The sequence below is a fragment of the Gaeumannomyces tritici genome, assembly GCF_000145635.1.
Source record: "Gaeumannomyces tritici R3-111a-1 unplaced genomic scaffold supercont2.3, whole genome shotgun sequence".
Lineage (NCBI taxonomy): Eukaryota > Fungi > Ascomycota > Sordariomycetes > Magnaporthales > Magnaporthaceae > Gaeumannomyces > Gaeumannomyces tritici.
The window spans coordinates 5,572,365-5,587,531 of record NW_008804547.1 but is presented as its reverse complement, the minus strand read 5'-3'; the positions used below and the strand labels follow the sequence as shown (position 1 = coordinate 5,587,531).

The following is a 15,167-nucleotide window of genomic DNA, read 5'->3' as shown; positions in this document are numbered from 1 at the left end:
GGCCTCGATCCGAGACACTGACGACGTTGGCTTCCACCTGGGAAACGTTACATGCCAGATGCCCTTTATGCTCATCCCCATCCAGTCCTGCATGGTGTCCCTGGATGAGATGCCAGGTCCCCATAAACCCGCAGCCAACAGCAGAATCACTGACAGTCCATGTTGACGGCGGCACAGCACCGATTGTCATCTGTCTGGTGGCGTGTGCGTATGGGCTGGAGCAAAGCAACCATTTACTTGTGTTGGTCGCACAGTGCTTCTGCCGACTGTGCGTGTGCAGCCTGCTCGTTTCACCAAACTGCAGCTGTCCGGTGGCTTTTGTTTCTCTTACCTCACTCTTGTCCATGTTGTATGGAATCGGTCTTGCCATTAGTAACACCTGGATGAGCCCGTCCATCCACCTCTCGGCTTGCTTCGGAGCACTGCGATGCCATGACGAGTCGGGCTTCCAGCAGGGTCCCTCCTCGACAAAGATGGGCACGACTCCAGCCTGCATTGTCTGCCTTCATGGATGCCCATTCTTTCATCTACTGCCACCCCCATCCTTTGCAGACAGAAACGATGCCCTTCGTTTTGACCAGAGCCAGTCCGGCCCCGAGGTCCTGCATCAAGTCTGCTTGGAAAATTCCCTTATCTTGGTTTCCTACGCCAACTGAAACCAGAGAAAGAATTCTGGCATTACAAAAGTAACCGCCGCCGCCGGCACTACCAAAGGCCAAGACACCGAAAATGCCTACTGCCATCCCACCGCAGGGTTCTGGGAATGGCATCACCAAGTTCACCAACTGCCGCCTTGTGCTCGGCGACTGCCTTGTCGCCCAAGACCTCTGGGTCAGCTCAGTCACGGGCAAGATCGTGCACCCTCAGGCCGCCTTCTACGATGACTTGATCGTCCCTAGCCATGTCGTCGACCTTGGCGGCCGCATCGTGTCTGCTGGCCTCATCGACATCCAGCTCAACGGCGCGTTTGGTTTCAATTTCTCCACACTCTTTCCCGACATGTCACAGTACAGGAAGAAGGTCAGGCAACTCAACAGGGAGTTGGCGACAACGGGAGTCACATCCTACGTGCCGACGGTCACGAGCCAGACGAGCACGCTCTACCGCAGCGTGCTTCCCTTTCTCGGCCCCCCTGCCGGCCCCCAGCGCGCCGAGGATGGAGCCGAGTCCCTCGGTGCCCATGTCGAGGGCCCCTTCCTCAGCCCGACCAAGAACGGCGTCCACAACGTGGACGTTCTGAGAGAGGCCAGGAGCGTCGAGGACCTTGAGGACATGTACGGCGCGGAAAACCTCAGGCCGGCAGCCTCGGGAAGGCCGCTTCCGATCCGCATGATCACCGCCGCTCCCGAGGTAGGCCGCATGGCGGAGCTGATCCCAGCGCTGCGCGAGCGAGGGGTCATTTACTCGATCGGCCACTCCGAGGCCACGTACGAGCAGGCCTCCACGGCCGTTGCCGCCGGCGCCACCATGATCACGCACCTGTTCAATGCCATGCGTCCGCTGCACCACCGCAACCCCGGCATCTTCGGCGTCCTGGGAATGGCCGAGAGCCTCCCGCGGCCGTACTTTGGCATCATCGCCGACGGAATCCACTTGCACCCAACCACCATCAAAATCGCCTTCAACGCGCACCCCGAAGGCTTCATCCTAGTCACGGATGCGATGCACCTTGTCGGCCTCCCGGACGGAACTTATGACTGGACCAATGGCGACAACTGTAGTAAGATTGTCAAGACCGGCTCCGTTTTGAAACTGGAGGGGTCAGAAACTATTGCTGGAAGGTATGGCTCTGTCACCTTGGCTCTGTCACCTGAACAATTACACTACTCCACACCCGCCGCTTCCAAGACATCCTTGATGCCGACCGTCACTGACGTTGTGGACTGACATTGTGGGCAGCTCCATAACACTCATCGAGTGCGTGTCCAACTTCCTCACATGGAGCGGCTGCACCATCCCCCAGGCCCTGAACGCAGTGACCGCCACGCCCGCGTCCCTCCTGGGGCTGCGGGGGGTAAAGGGCAGCCTGCTGCCCGGGGCCGATGCGGATCTCGTGGTTCTGTCCGAGATCACGCAGCCGGACTCTCGACAGCTTGTTGTTGACGAGGTCTGGAAATTCGGGGCGCGGGTGCACCTCCGAGAAGAATCCTCGTCAGGCTCATCAACCGCCTCGTCTTCATCAAACTCCTACATGTAGGCGATAGGCGCCCCATTTGGGCGAGCCTTTTCTTTTCTATATTGCAACCTCTCATTTGTCTTCAGATTGGCACTGCTAGAATCGAGAACCTCCATAGCCATACATTCCATTCACGGTTTGTTTCCCGATCCCCCGTGCTGCAGTTTTATCGAGTGCTGAGTGCCTAGAAAGTATCGACGACCCACATTCCAAGAGACATCGGAGAAACAAAAGGTGCGCAGCTCGGCCCTTCCTGCTGCCAAGTCCCCGGTCTGCCTCTGCAGTATTACCACTGCGTAAGCCTCCGCTTGGAGCCAATCTCGAGAACGGGTCTCGTTGGCCGACGGTCAGAGATCCCTGTCGTCTCTAACCTGGGCTCTCTAGACAATTCAGCTCCAAGCCTGGTTTCAGGTACGGCTAGAAACCAGTTGTCCCCTCCAGGTGATGGCCACCCCGGCTGCACGAACAATTAGCAACCCGGGTGGCCATCCGTACCCGCGTCGCTTGGGTAAAATCCACTGGTAGGATGCAACACCGGGCGAGGCCCTCGCCACCGAAGCCTAACCGAGCCGAGTTGGAAGTATCTGGCTCGGACTCGTGGGCCCATCCTGTTGACCGGGCTCGCTCTGGACCTTGGTTCGCATCTTGCCACGACATGGTGACTCTGTAATCTAACGTTCCTCGCGAGGAAGCACCATTAATTCGGTTCATGGTTTACGAAAATAGCACATGCAGTATCGCGCTCTGAGGCCTCGCACCATGGAATCGTCAACCACTTCTCGTCTACTTGGAGCGCCGTACCTCGGTCTTCGTCGGTCTCAGCAGGTGATTCGCCATCCACACCCGAGAACACCTTTCATCGGCCGGGCGCTTCGTCATGACAACCTTGGAAGAAGTCAACCTGGATAGGCCCTGATACCACAGCCGTCCGCGCATCACTCCAACTTCCGTTTCTTGGCCTTTCGGGAAAATCACAATAGGTCGGGACAGACGGGCTTGGAAGCCGGCGCCGGCACGGCGCCTCCGCGTGAGAGGCCAAACCCCCCTGGCCATGGAGGTGCGGCTCGAGCTACTGTCGGGCAGATATATACCCGGGGTCAATATGGGTTGGGGAATCCTAGCCTCCCCACATTTCATCCAAGGCCCCGGCTCAACTCTACTCTGGGCTTCCTCGAATCTTTTCCACCAAGGACAGGCCGGGGAGCCGCCAAGAGTGGAAGCGCATATCCCCTTGGCTTGCCACTATTCTCCATATTTCCCGACGCAGCGGCCGCCCGCCGGCACCTGGACGGCAGACGCTGCATGCCGCCGGCTGATTTCACAGAGGCCCACTCGCTTGTTGTTCCTCCCCCAGCACAGCTGCACCAGAGGCTCGGTGACTGGCCCCAGAGCGAATGCGACCCCCGTTGCAACTTCCAGGGCAGATACTCGGCAGTCCAGCTCTATCGCTAGGTGCGGCGGGTCAGGAACAGGCCCTTGGTTGGAGCCCAACCGGACTGCCCAGTCCATTCCGTCAAGCGAGTGCTTGGTCTCCGGGCCGGCACCCAGGTTCAGTAGCGGGTTGGAAGCGGCGTGGGGAAGCCGTGAGGTGCCACCCAGAGGCCGCCGAGGCAGGGCAGAGCTAAAATAGACTTCAGTTCCTGGCGAAGGCGCGCGGCATATGGGCGATGGGCCCCTTACATGACTGCCCCTGGTGAGTGTGGAAGCCCCAGGTTTTCTTTCCGTCGGTCATTTTCCTGATCTGAAAATACCCATACTCGGCCGCTGCAGCCAGCCAGTCTGCCTTCTTCTCTGTCAACCCCTCTGGCGATCGGTCAGATACGACACCATCTATCGCCCCTGTCGGGCAAAGCCGTCGGTTGAGACGTGCAGGAACACCAGCCACATACCTACCCCTCTCTGCATCGTCGATGCGGCTGCGGCCCAGTGCTCGGGCGGCCAGGGCGAATCGCACACCTGCGAACGCTGGGCTTGCTCATCATGGCTTCGCAATTTCTGGTATTAGCCGCGCTATCATCCAAAGGAGCTGGTGCACTCTCTCACGCGCCGGCGAGATATGAATGATCTAATCCCGCACTCAAATGGCGGCATCGCCATCGCGTCCTGCAGAGTCTCGATATTCGGCCACGCGTAAGCAGTCGTCTGTACCACACCCACCATTTTCGAGGACTGCAGTCAAAGGCCGCAAGACAGACTCCCGCTTATACACTGCTTGAAAGCTAGCTAAGGAATACTGACAAGGCCCGACTGCTTAGTCTAAGAGTGAACTACAAGTGATGCTCCCATCACTTCCAATCGCCTACCGAGAGCACACGGGCGCGTGTGGGCTCCCACATTCCGACGGTACTTGGAGCTCGACCCTATATCCGCCCGGAAGGTGCAATATCCATGCCGCCCTGCCCCGAAATACCCAATGCAACAGACTCTATATTCCATATAGCCCTCATGTACCATGCCATCATCTCCAGCTCGCCGCTACCTCCCCGCATCGCCCTCACTTCACCCGGGTCGCTGGCGCCCAGGACAACGGATGCAATGCAGCTTGCCATCGCCCTCTAGAGTGCCTGCAGCCGGGCGGTTCGCTCGCCATCTGTGCAATACATTCAGAACGACGAACCCCTCGTGCCCCGCAAGCCGGTGTGCCACTCCCGCCAGCTTTCGAGGCCGTCCCCCATGCAAACATCGTCTTTATCCATATTGCGTTGCAAGATGCTATCGATCTAGCCCGACCTGGGCGGCCCGCGACGTACGCGTTTTTGGGAGGTCTTGCGAGGTTTTTGCGAGACCGGCAACGGGCATGGGGATGGAAGAGACGCCGATCCGGAGATTTCTACACATCTTCTTTCCTCTTCTTCGATATGACTTGGCCTATATAAAGCCGACGACGGCGCGACAAATGCTCAATCTCAATAGCCCTCTCCTCAGGCCGCTCTGGTGATCTCCTACTCGCCTCCTTCGCCCTTTGTTCCGAGAAGTTCCCAGCTTCTTCTGCTCTCCCCCAACCAGTCAAGTCACACAAGGCACACACGGTCTTACCGGAACTGCCCGCCATGCAGACCCCAAGCTTCCTGCAGCTGGTCCTCACGGGCCTGCTCGCCACCTCCTCGGTCGCCTCGCTGAACCTGCCGGCCGCCAACGGGCCCGCCGGCCTCGTCCGCTATGTCGTATGTTGTTCCCGGCTTCGCTCCGACACGAGGGGTAGCTTGAGTCTGTTGTCGTTGCCACGAGGAGTGACGGCGTCAATCCCCGGATTCTGAACCGCAAACTAACATGCCCTCTCCTCGCGCAGGGAGCTCTGGCCGTCATGGCGGTCCCCGCCGTCTCGAGCCCGGTCGCCGTCTCGGTAGGTAACCCACATGTTCTACGTTCGCCGGTATCTGCCGTGTCGCCGTATCTGCGACCCTTCGGCTGTTCCTTTGCTTGCTGCTCGAATGGCATGCTAACAGCACGACTAGATGAGCGAGGAGCTGGTTGAGCGCGACGAGACTGAGATCGAGGATGCGGACAAGAAGAAGAAGAAGAAGGGGAAGAAGGGAAAGGGAAAGAAGCACGGCAAGGGCAAGCACGGCAAGGGTAAGCCCGGAAAGCCCGGGAAGCCCGAGAAGCCCAGCAAGCCTGAGAAGCCTGAGAAGCCTGAGAAGCCAACCAAGCCTGAGATGCCAACCAAGCCCGAGAAGCCTGAGATGCCTAAGGTGCCAACCAAGCCTGAGATGCCAACCAAGCCCGAGAAGCCTGAGATGCCTAAGATGCCAACCAAGCCTGAGATGCCAACCAAGCCCGACATGCCCAAGGTGCCCGACCCGATCTTCAAGATTGGCGGCCGCGACATCGCCGAGAGGGACGAGGCCACGCCCGAGCCGGCTGCCGACGCCGAGGTCGAGGACGCCGACAAGAAGAAGAAGAAGAAGAAGCACGGCAAGGGAAAGAAGGGCAAGGGCAAGAAGGGCAAGGGCAAGCACGGCAAGGGCAAGCACGGCAAGGGTAAGGGCAAGGGCAAGGGCAAGCCCGAGTAGGCTGAGAAGCCGGACGCCCGTCAAGCCGGCCCCGCCACGACCTCCCGCCGAGCTGCCCGAGTACGGTCAAGCCGTGCTCGAGACCAGCGATCTCGCATCGCGTGCACCTCTTTTTACGGGTGGCTAGTTGGCGTCCTTGGATTAGGAGGGCGGATGCCGGTTTAGGGAGGCGGTTGAGAGTCGCAGAGATGATACAGGCGGACACCAGCAACCTCACATTCTCTCTTTCGATTCTCGGCTTTCGCGGGACTCTTGCTTCCAACATTTCTTTTCTTGCTCGTATTACTTTCACTAGCCCCTTTTATCCGGCTGACAGTCATCACAGACGCTCACTCGTGTGTAAATATCTCCTTAACCTGTAGTCAAAAATCCAACAGTCGATGAGCATATGCCTATTTCCCTGGGGTTGACATGTGTACGTGGGGCTTCTTTTGGGCAGCAAAGGCGGTGTGCATCTTCAGAGTTTATTCGAAACAGTGGCCCCCGTACCGACATCTGGTTAGGCCAAGGTTTCCCCCCGGCCAGACTCCCGGAAGCTGGCACCGAGACTGGTGCCGGCAAGGACAGGAATAGAGATCAAGAACCCTGCACCCCTTGTTCCATGTCCAAGATTCCATTCCCATGGCTCAGTAGGCCTGCCCCATATTACCGCTATATATCGGACAATGGAGTTCAGAACCCAGGCAGGAGTGCGGGTCTTGTTGAAACAAACAAAGTCTCAATGGCCTTGACATGGAAAGCTACCACTGGCTTGGGCAAGCCTGGTTGTCTCTCTACCTAGACTTAGTATGGCTTGATCCGGTATCGGCGGCCGATATGTGTGCCAAGCAAGACGAGGGAATAATTGGAGAGCCAAAAGGACAAAAAAAACGTGAGAAAGGATGCGATACCACACCACCGGCGGCAGGCATCCTCCATGACAGAAACGACGCTGAAGGAAAGGAAACCACAAACGGCTACGTAGCTCCACATCCTCTGCCGACCCGGGTCAGTTGCCGCCCTGAGGGCTGCTCGGGACATGGCGAGATGGAGGCGGAGAAGAGACTCTGTTTGGAAGCGTCAGATGGACAAGGCTCGTCTTGGCTAATTATGAAGCGTAGCCATTCCCTCCAACCCCCCGCTCTGGATGAACAGATGCACAAAACGATTTCTTGATTCGTCATGACGCCCGAGATTTGCACCGGGGTGTCCTTGGGGGGAGTGTGGGGGTGGGTGGGAGTGTTGGCAGGAGAGAAAAGCGGCGAAGGGCGACGAAATGAACGATGGACCTGTGCGAGATGGGCAGCCCCACGGGGTCTCGACCGAAGCCGGCTGGCGGTGACGGACTGTATTGCAGAAGCGAGGCAACCAGGAAGACAGACAGGCAATAGCAGCACAAAAGTCGGGTTTGTGACGGTTGCAACCAAACGCGGACATTTGGATGGAATGTTGAATAAAATCAAATCGGGATTTGGATGGCGGGATTCGATTCAGCTCCAAGTGGGAAAGCCCCAGCGCCAGCCAGTCAAGACCCCTTCCCCACCCATCAGGCCACCCACTGCCGCAACCCCAAGCACGGGCTACTGAGGCACCTAATTGGGACAATGACCTCCCCCGCCATCCATTGGCTCTACAGCGCATATGCAATGCAGCAGGCAGCACGAGGGGGGGGGACAAGACGTGACCCAACACCCCGCGTGCGGAATGTTTTTTTTTTTGTCTGCGACCCGTCCATGCGGCCCAACCGGGACGGCAATCTACCCTTGATGTGTGCACAAAGCCACAGCCCTCGGATACTTTCGGCTGCCTTCCGAGACGGAGGAGAGGCCTGGATGTGGGTGGGTAGCGGGGGACAAGGTACAGTACATGCGCCTAGAGGCATGCAGACCAAACGGACACGCCGCCGCCGACCTCGACTCTGGCACATGGGAGAGGGGAAGCGGGGAGGAGGGGATATTGGGGAAGCGACGGGTAAAAGCAGCCTTGATGCAGGTGCCCAAGAGGAGGATGAGGGAGAGGAAGGGCTTCCCATGGTTCGAAGGAGCCAGGTACGGAACTCGGCCGACCTCGACTCTGGTAGAGGCCTGACCCATCGTCTAGCCCGCTTCAGGTCTGCTCTGGGAGGATTCGAGGCAAATCATGGTTGCAACCCAATGGGCAATTCGCAATTCCACCACGCCGAGGTTTCACTGGGAGCAAGCAGGAAAGAGTGGTTGGCAGAGAAGGGAGCGAGAACTGCGTGTGTGCCCTTCTCCGCACGACGGGCTGCATTGGCGACGGCTGTTTGCTCGCTCGCTTAGGCATTTTGGAGCAAGAGGTGAGTGTGGAGGCCCAACACGAACGTACAATGGGGGTGTGATGCAGGCAATTAACCACGCGGGGCCCTGCCATGGAGGCCATGACTTGATGTACCACCGCTCCTCGTCGACGTTGTGGGAAGGAGGCACCCTCGCATCCTCCAGTGAGGAAGGAGCTGGGCAAAAGCCGTTGGCAGGGAAGGCCCATGCTTTGCAGCGAACCAGCCCCACCTACGTGCCGTCGTGACATCGCGTGCGTGCAGGGATTTCGGGCCAATCAACAAAATCGACTGCCGGACAGCGCCCCCATGTTCACGTCAATCCCAGCACCAATGATGCTCTGTGTGCTCCAATACATGCCCGCCTCCTCTGCCTCCCCTGCCACCGCCACCAAACAGCTGCCACCCAAATCCTGATCGCGTCAAAATTGCACCGTTTCTTCGCTGCTGGGCCGTTATTTTACTGTTTCTTGTTTGGTGTCTGGTGGCTGGTTCGGGCTGGCGGCAAGGCAATTCTCGAACTGTATTCCTTGTCCATCAAAAAAAGGGCTCAGTCTTCCCCAATTTTGTTGCCACACCTCCTCAATGTCCTTGATGTGTCCCTTTTCGGCCGCCTGCAGCCCCAACACCACCGCAAGAGCCGCCCGAGGTGCTCCTATTTTTTTTTCTCCTCACGCGCCCAGTGCCGGTCACCTTTCCGAAGGTTGCCACTCGCCCTATTGAGCGTGCTTTGGAATCCTCTGGCCGAATTAGGCAACGCTAGCTTGCCTCCATTGCCCATCATCTGCCTTTGTTAGAGCAAAGTTGTATCAAAGACTGTTTACCAAATTAGGCCATCAATACTCACTCACCATGAGGAATTTTGCAGCTCCGCGGGACTGGGAGTTGGGCGGCCTCGACTTCACACCTACCACCCTGGATCACTATTGCTCGCCGGGTGTGACTTTGATGTCGCCAGAGTGTGGCTCCGGTGAGGTCGACAAGGCTCCGAAGCTGTTGGTACGACTCCCTCGCGGCGACCAGAAGTAGTGAGACATATCGTCTGCTGAAAACGATAGGTTTAAAGTTTCTGGTCTTGTCGAGGTTGATCTCTATATGGCTAGTGAGACTCGGCAACATATTGGAGTGAGCTAATCGCAATCAAGTAACACAACCCCAAACACCTATTTTGTGTATAAAGCGTACACGTAAAGTGCCTTTTCGCCTGGTGAGGCCAAGCCATGCACCCCCAAGGCTCGGATCAACACAACACAAGTCTACAAGTAAGCAGATCTACTGGTTCATGCCACGTGTTGCTACGTGACAGCTGGCAATGGCAGCCAGCCGCCAGAAACATCCGTACTGAGCCAAGAACCCCCGCTCTGCAAGCCTGGTTGCTCGTCAGCTCGTCTAGACACAATGCAGTTGCACCAGAGCTCGCAGCGTCTATTAAAAGACACCACGAGCGTCCTCGGCCCTCTCGGCAAGCCATCACGGTAGTTTACCTTGCTCTCAGCGTTGCATTCTCAACACCAGCTCCAACGCCGGGGCAGAAAACGCTTCGTGATAGTGGAACAGGTCGAGATGTTTGAGCATCCAAGAGTGGCCACCTAATTACCCGGAACTCCTCACCAACATGGTAGCCGAGCCGGCCAATGCGAGGGCGGATGCCCGTCCAGCCGGGCCCAAGCCTAGCGTTGGACAGATCGCGGCTGTGACGGGCGTCGACCAGGACCGGAGCTTTCTCTCTTTCGACGACAGACCGCAACCGACGATGTCACGCTGGGGTGAACCCTCGTCTCTTCAGCCGCCCCGAAAGAGGAATAATGGGAGACTGCAACCTGGGAGGGGCCCCAGACCCGTCACACACGCACGCGCACGCACACAAGCATACACACACCTCCCCAGAACAATGAGACATGTCGCAAAAACGAAATAATGAGAGAAATAAAGCCCCTTCCGTGCCCTCGACTCCCGGGACTGTGCTCCGTACCCTCCGTCCCTTCTCATCACGCCCCCCTCCCCCCGCCTGCCATGCACGACAGTCACGGTGCCGATGGACGGCGAGGCGGGTCCTGACGTCCATCGCTTGACCGGCCCCACTCGGTGTGGTTGTCTTGCCAAAGGATGAGTGATATCACCACGTTATATAAGGCAGGCATCCTACGGGGCAGCCTGGGAGGGAGGTACGAGCACCAGGCAAAAGTGGTCTTGCTACTCCAGGCAGGGCCTGGAGGGAGGGGTGTAGATACGGGCGGAGGAGCAGCACATGGCTGGTGGGAGCACACCTGGTGGCTGCTCGGCCGTAATTTGTGCACACATGGCACACGCGCACGCACACGCGCGTGGTCTGGCCTCTGGTACCGCTGCCGCCGTCAAATGCAATGCGACGGGCGGGCGGGCAGGCCAAGGCACGGGTGGGGAGGAAGAATGGCAACGGAGGAATGGGTGAGTGCGCGCGTGGCACTTTGCGTCTGCATTGCCATGTGCCCGTCTGAATCCAGGACCGGTCGGGGAAAGGGACATGTGATGTTGCCATATCCGGACTCTGTCGAGACTGATTATCTGTCCTTTTTCTCGCTTTCATCTCCCCATCATTCTCTGGCCATTGTCTCCCGTTCCTCCCTACCTGCTGCTTTCTCGGCCTTTCTCCCGAACCGGAAACATGGGGGGGCAGGCCAGCTCTCCAGACACCCCCGTATTATCCTGAACCCGGCCATTATCAGACGCCTGATATTACTTTAACTGAGCAGCCCACCCCTGCCACCGCGTACGCGATGTGGGCGCGCGCCGCAGCGCGTCGTGGCGAGGTTACAGCGCCTGTACGCACACCTGACAGTTGTCTCTTTTTTTCTCCCCATGAATGGATTTATGCATGTTTGCATGTCCGGGACAATGTGTTGTATTCATGGTTTATACGCTCGGCTTGTTGTCCGCAGCAATCGGCACCTAAATTCACACAGCTATACGTAATCGTTTTCTGCACGTATCCCCTGCATCAAGCATGAGCCTAGTCCGCGTCTACAGCTTCCGGTTTGGTCTCGTAAAGACGCAGCAGACACATTGGGCCCTGACCCAAATCGGGACGCTGATATTGGCTGTGACCAGGACAAGGCTTCCGGACACTAGCACGAAAAGAGAAGGCAAAATTGCAGATGGCATGGATTCTGATGGTCTCCATGACACGCGCCGGCGCTGTCTTGCGTTCTGACGGAAGAAGAGAGAAAGAAAAAGCCAAAAAAAGACTCCGAGAAAGGGGGCGTCTGGGGGAAGCCTGGCGTGCCTGGCACGGCACGACGCATTAGGACTTGTCTAGATTGGTCCTGGTGGCCAAAAGCGCTAGATTCGGAACCTCCCAGAAAGGGAATGGTATCGCTCGCTTGGTCCATCATCACCCCAGTCTGTCATGACCTCAGCGCGCCGCCAAAAAGGCAAAAGCCTGAGAAAAAGGGTGAAGTTACAACAGAATCAACAGCTAGCTCCGGGCCCTTGTAGAAGCCCGCTGGCGCCGTTCTTGTGTGCGTTTTTGGCGCGCACGGGCGTGTCAAGTGATGCTAACGGCAGTGGTCGGGAGGGCAAGGCCGGCCGGCCGGCCACGACCCCTGGCCCTTGCACACACACCCGACTACCGGCCCGAGGATCCCGAACGCGTGCTGCGGATCAACATCCCAGCCCCCCCCATGCTCTACTGACTGCCGACCTCAGCCGGACGCCCAGGGGCCAGCCCGCCGCGTCAGCCCGCCGAAGCGTGACTGACGGTGGGTGTCGTGTGCACGGGTGTCGCGAGGTTTTCGAGAGCAAAAATACGAGAAGGCCCATCAACACCCGTTTCGCGACACGACAAGCCTTTTGTCAGGGAGACGGCGATCCATGTACGGGAGATCTGGGCTTGATACATCGAGCGATGGGTGCTGTCGGTTTCAGACAAAAGCAGAGACACGAGCAGGAGGAATCAGGGGCAAAGGGGCCCCTATCAGTATATAGGGATAGCAGTTCGTAGGCTCCTTGATTAGCCTCCCAATCAGACGTCTTAGCGAAACTCTGATTCGGTCAGCTATATAGGATGGGCGCCGGCTCGCGGGGCTCCTCAGCCCGGACAGGCGTTTGTTTCTAGCCAAAAGTCTGATTTCCCTCAGCTCGCCCTTTTCTTCCTTTGCCTGACATATCCTTGGTCTGTCGCTCACTTTCCCTAGCGCCACAACGCACCACACTAGCCTCTAGCAGCGGGAGCCGAACGCCAGGAAAGCGACGCGACGACAAAGGCCAGCAACCCAACCCGTTTTTTCTTGCCCCATGCGGACTGGCTCAGGGCGACCTATCACAAAAGCCCCCCTCTCCACGAAAAGGCAACAAGCCGCTGGTGGGGGAGACGGGAGAGGCGCAGGTCGTGCGTCGAGTAACGGCCTCTCTCTCTCTCTCTCTCTCTCTCTCTCTCTCTCTCTCTCTCTCTCTCTCTCTCTCTCTCTCATGGCTCCACCTAACATCCGTGTTTTTTGAGACTGCTGCGACGGCCGAGGAGGGGCTCTCCTTCATCATCGCCGGCTGGCAAAAACGCCTTCTCTTTCCCTCCCCCGCTCCGCCTGCAGAGGGGGGGCCCTTGTGCCGCGAGCCCGCGCCCTATGTCTTGCCTTGTGGGATGGAGGAAGCCAGTCAGCCGGCCGGCCAGCGCACAGCCCCGTGCCAATATAGATGGTACACGGAGCCCCCCATGGGCAGGGCGGCATGATATGGGACAAAATGGCACTCCAGCCGGGGCGGCCCACACTGCCTCCCACCCCAAAAGGTACACATATCCATGAGCCTTGGGGATCCTGATTGGGACAGGCGGGCTGGATTTGCTCTGGTTTGTTGTCGGGCATGACTGGGGGGGAGGTCAACCTGGCAGTTGCCTGCCGGCCCTTCTGGTCGATGTTGGTGCTGGCACCCCTCAGAGTCCGTGGAGGGCTCTGGAGGACTGGTGCGACGCTCCATCAGCGGGATCACGTCCGAACAGCTTCCCTCCCTCTCTCCTTGAGCGTTCACATGCTGCTGCTCCTTGTCATTCCCCTTGGTGACAAGACAGTATGATGGAGACGCAGTCCCGTCAGCAATGCGCGACCTGGCGCGTGGGCTCACTAGTTCCCTCTGCACCCCCTTGCAGCCGGCAGCCCGTGGGAAGTCGCCAGCTGATCACTGAGCAGCCCGGGCAAGCAGTCCGACGCAGAGGGGAATGGGCTCGGAGGTGCGTTCTAGCTCTTTTTCTTTTTGCCCGCTGTCCCTCCCACTCCATTAGGGATCGTCGGCCGCCAGTCGTCTCCCCCACTCCCGCCCTGTCGATCCTGGCATCCCTGGCTCGCCCATGCCCATCGAAGGCTCCTAGCCGGCCAGCCCTAACTCTCCCCCGTACATCATCTCTCCCACTGTTGATCCCGCCATGGGCTTAGGCATCCCGACTTGGGTGAGAAGAAACTCATGTCATATCATGCACTAACCAATGGCAGCAGGGAGACGAATGAAGAAGCAAGGAGAACCGAGCAGATGATTTTGGAGCAGACGCTAGACAGGACTCAGAAGGCTTGGCTGCCGTAACTCGGTTTCTATGTACGACCTGCCACAAAGGGAAGTACTACCGTCGCAATTGGAACTTTGCCATTTCATCTGGACCCCCAAAAAAAAGCGAAAAAAAAGAGAAAAAAAGGAACAACAAAAAGAGTTGCAGCGACGTTACTCTGGCTAGCGCGGCCGCGGGCGGGATAGAAATTGCCAGCCACACTTGGCGTGGCCCGGTCTGTCTCTTGCTCAGTCGCTGACAAGGACGTTGGCTCATGCGTCTGTGCTGACAGGCTCCCGGGTGCTCTACTCTCCGCCTACCGAGCCTCGACTCGGCCTTCAGATGCAGTGTCGGGAGCCGATATGGGTCCCCTTTTGCCACGAGGGACAGCGCGTGCAGAGAAGGCATCGGTGATACAATCCCCTGGTCTTTACCTTTGTAAGATGGCCCACACACCCACGCCGCTAATACCGTCTTAACCGATCTCACAAACTATCCAGACGACTTATGAAATGTGACCGCCGGTACGATCTTGTGGGGAGAGAGAGACCCTCGCCTGCGAATCAAGCGTCCATGGTGTTGGACTAATACCGTGTGGCACTTTAGAGAGCATCATGGGAGAATCGAACAGAAGGAAGTAGAAGCGAAGCAAAAGGCCTTATCGAAGTACACACAGCGCCCGGGGGGAGAGGTGCAGGGGGCCCAGCAAGGCAAGAGGACAGGGGGGAGGGGGTGTGTTGGGGCACCTGTCAGTGGCAGAGGCCGCTCCTTAGTCCAACAAGAGAAGAGAGAGAGAGAAGGACGACGAAGAAGAAGAGAAAGAAGAGAGAGTGAGCAACACGAGAGGCGAACGGGCATCCTTGCAGGTTTGGACCCTCCCAGCGGGGGGAGCGGGATTGTGACCGAACTGGTCTTGCTGGGCCAATGGGCGGCGCCCAACAAGCCCAGCGCAAAGACGCGAACCGAACTTGTCAAAAGTCCGGTTCGACGACGAGGGGCCCGCTTGCTGCTTGATGCCCAGGCCCGGGAGAGAGAGAAAAGAGCGCTCTAGCACACCACGGCCGCCTGGGTCGCGTCGTAAGAGATTGCCTTTTTTTTATTTTTTTTTTTTTTTGGACGGGTGAGTCCCGGGCTACCAGTCAACATCCAATCCCCTTTTTTGTTTCTCTTTCCCCTGACAGGAGCGCACGACTC

General features: G+C 58.1%; 5 protein-coding genes across 5 annotated transcripts; 4 read left to right on the top strand and 1 right to left on the bottom strand.

Annotated features, from left to right (window-relative positions):
• Window positions 1–75: 75 nt before the first annotated feature.
• On the top strand, window positions 76–2,325 carry GGTG_06988 (N-acetylglucosamine-6-phosphate deacetylase). The gene is made up of 2 exons (XM_009224810.1): window positions 76–1,781; window positions 1,900–2,325. The coding sequence occupies exons 1-2, from the start codon at window positions 730–732 to the stop codon at window positions 2,195–2,197; spliced, it is 1,350 nt and encodes a 449-aa protein (XP_009223074.1). The 5' UTR covers window positions 76–729; the 3' UTR covers window positions 2,198–2,325.
• Window positions 2,326–3,418: 1,093 nt separating this feature from the next.
• Window positions 3,419–4,158, bottom strand: GGTG_06987 (hypothetical protein; the record flags this gene model as incomplete). The annotated part of the gene is made up of 2 exons (XM_009224809.1): window positions 3,419–3,797; window positions 4,070–4,158. 2 exons carry the CDS (start codon window positions 4,156–4,158, stop codon window positions 3,419–3,421), a joined length of 468 nt encoding a protein of 155 aa, XP_009223073.1.
• Window positions 3,707–6,578, top strand: GGTG_06986 (hypothetical protein). The gene is made up of 4 exons (XM_009224808.1): window positions 3,707–3,869; window positions 3,947–5,340; window positions 5,466–5,519; window positions 5,632–6,578. Exons 2-4 carry the CDS (start codon window positions 5,227–5,229, stop codon window positions 6,187–6,189), a joined length of 726 nt encoding a protein of 241 aa, XP_009223072.1. The 5' UTR covers window positions 3,707–3,869; window positions 3,947–5,226; the 3' UTR covers window positions 6,190–6,578.
• Window positions 6,579–8,093: 1,515 nt separating this feature from the next.
• On the top strand, window positions 8,094–8,521 carry GGTG_06985 (hypothetical protein; the record flags this gene model as incomplete). Its single annotated transcript, XM_009224807.1, has 1 exon — window positions 8,094–8,521. The coding sequence occupies one exon, from the start codon at window positions 8,094–8,096 to the stop codon at window positions 8,466–8,468; it is 375 nt and encodes a 124-aa protein (XP_009223071.1). The 3' UTR covers window positions 8,469–8,521.
• Window positions 8,522–9,316: 795 nt separating this feature from the next.
• Window positions 9,317–10,128, top strand: GGTG_06984 (hypothetical protein; the record flags this gene model as incomplete). Its single annotated transcript, XM_009224806.1, has 2 exons — window positions 9,317–9,463; window positions 9,735–10,128. 2 exons carry the CDS (start codon window positions 9,317–9,319, stop codon window positions 9,765–9,767), a joined length of 180 nt encoding a protein of 59 aa, XP_009223070.1. The 3' UTR covers window positions 9,768–10,128.
• Between the last annotated feature and the right edge of the window lie 5,039 nt (window positions 10,129–15,167).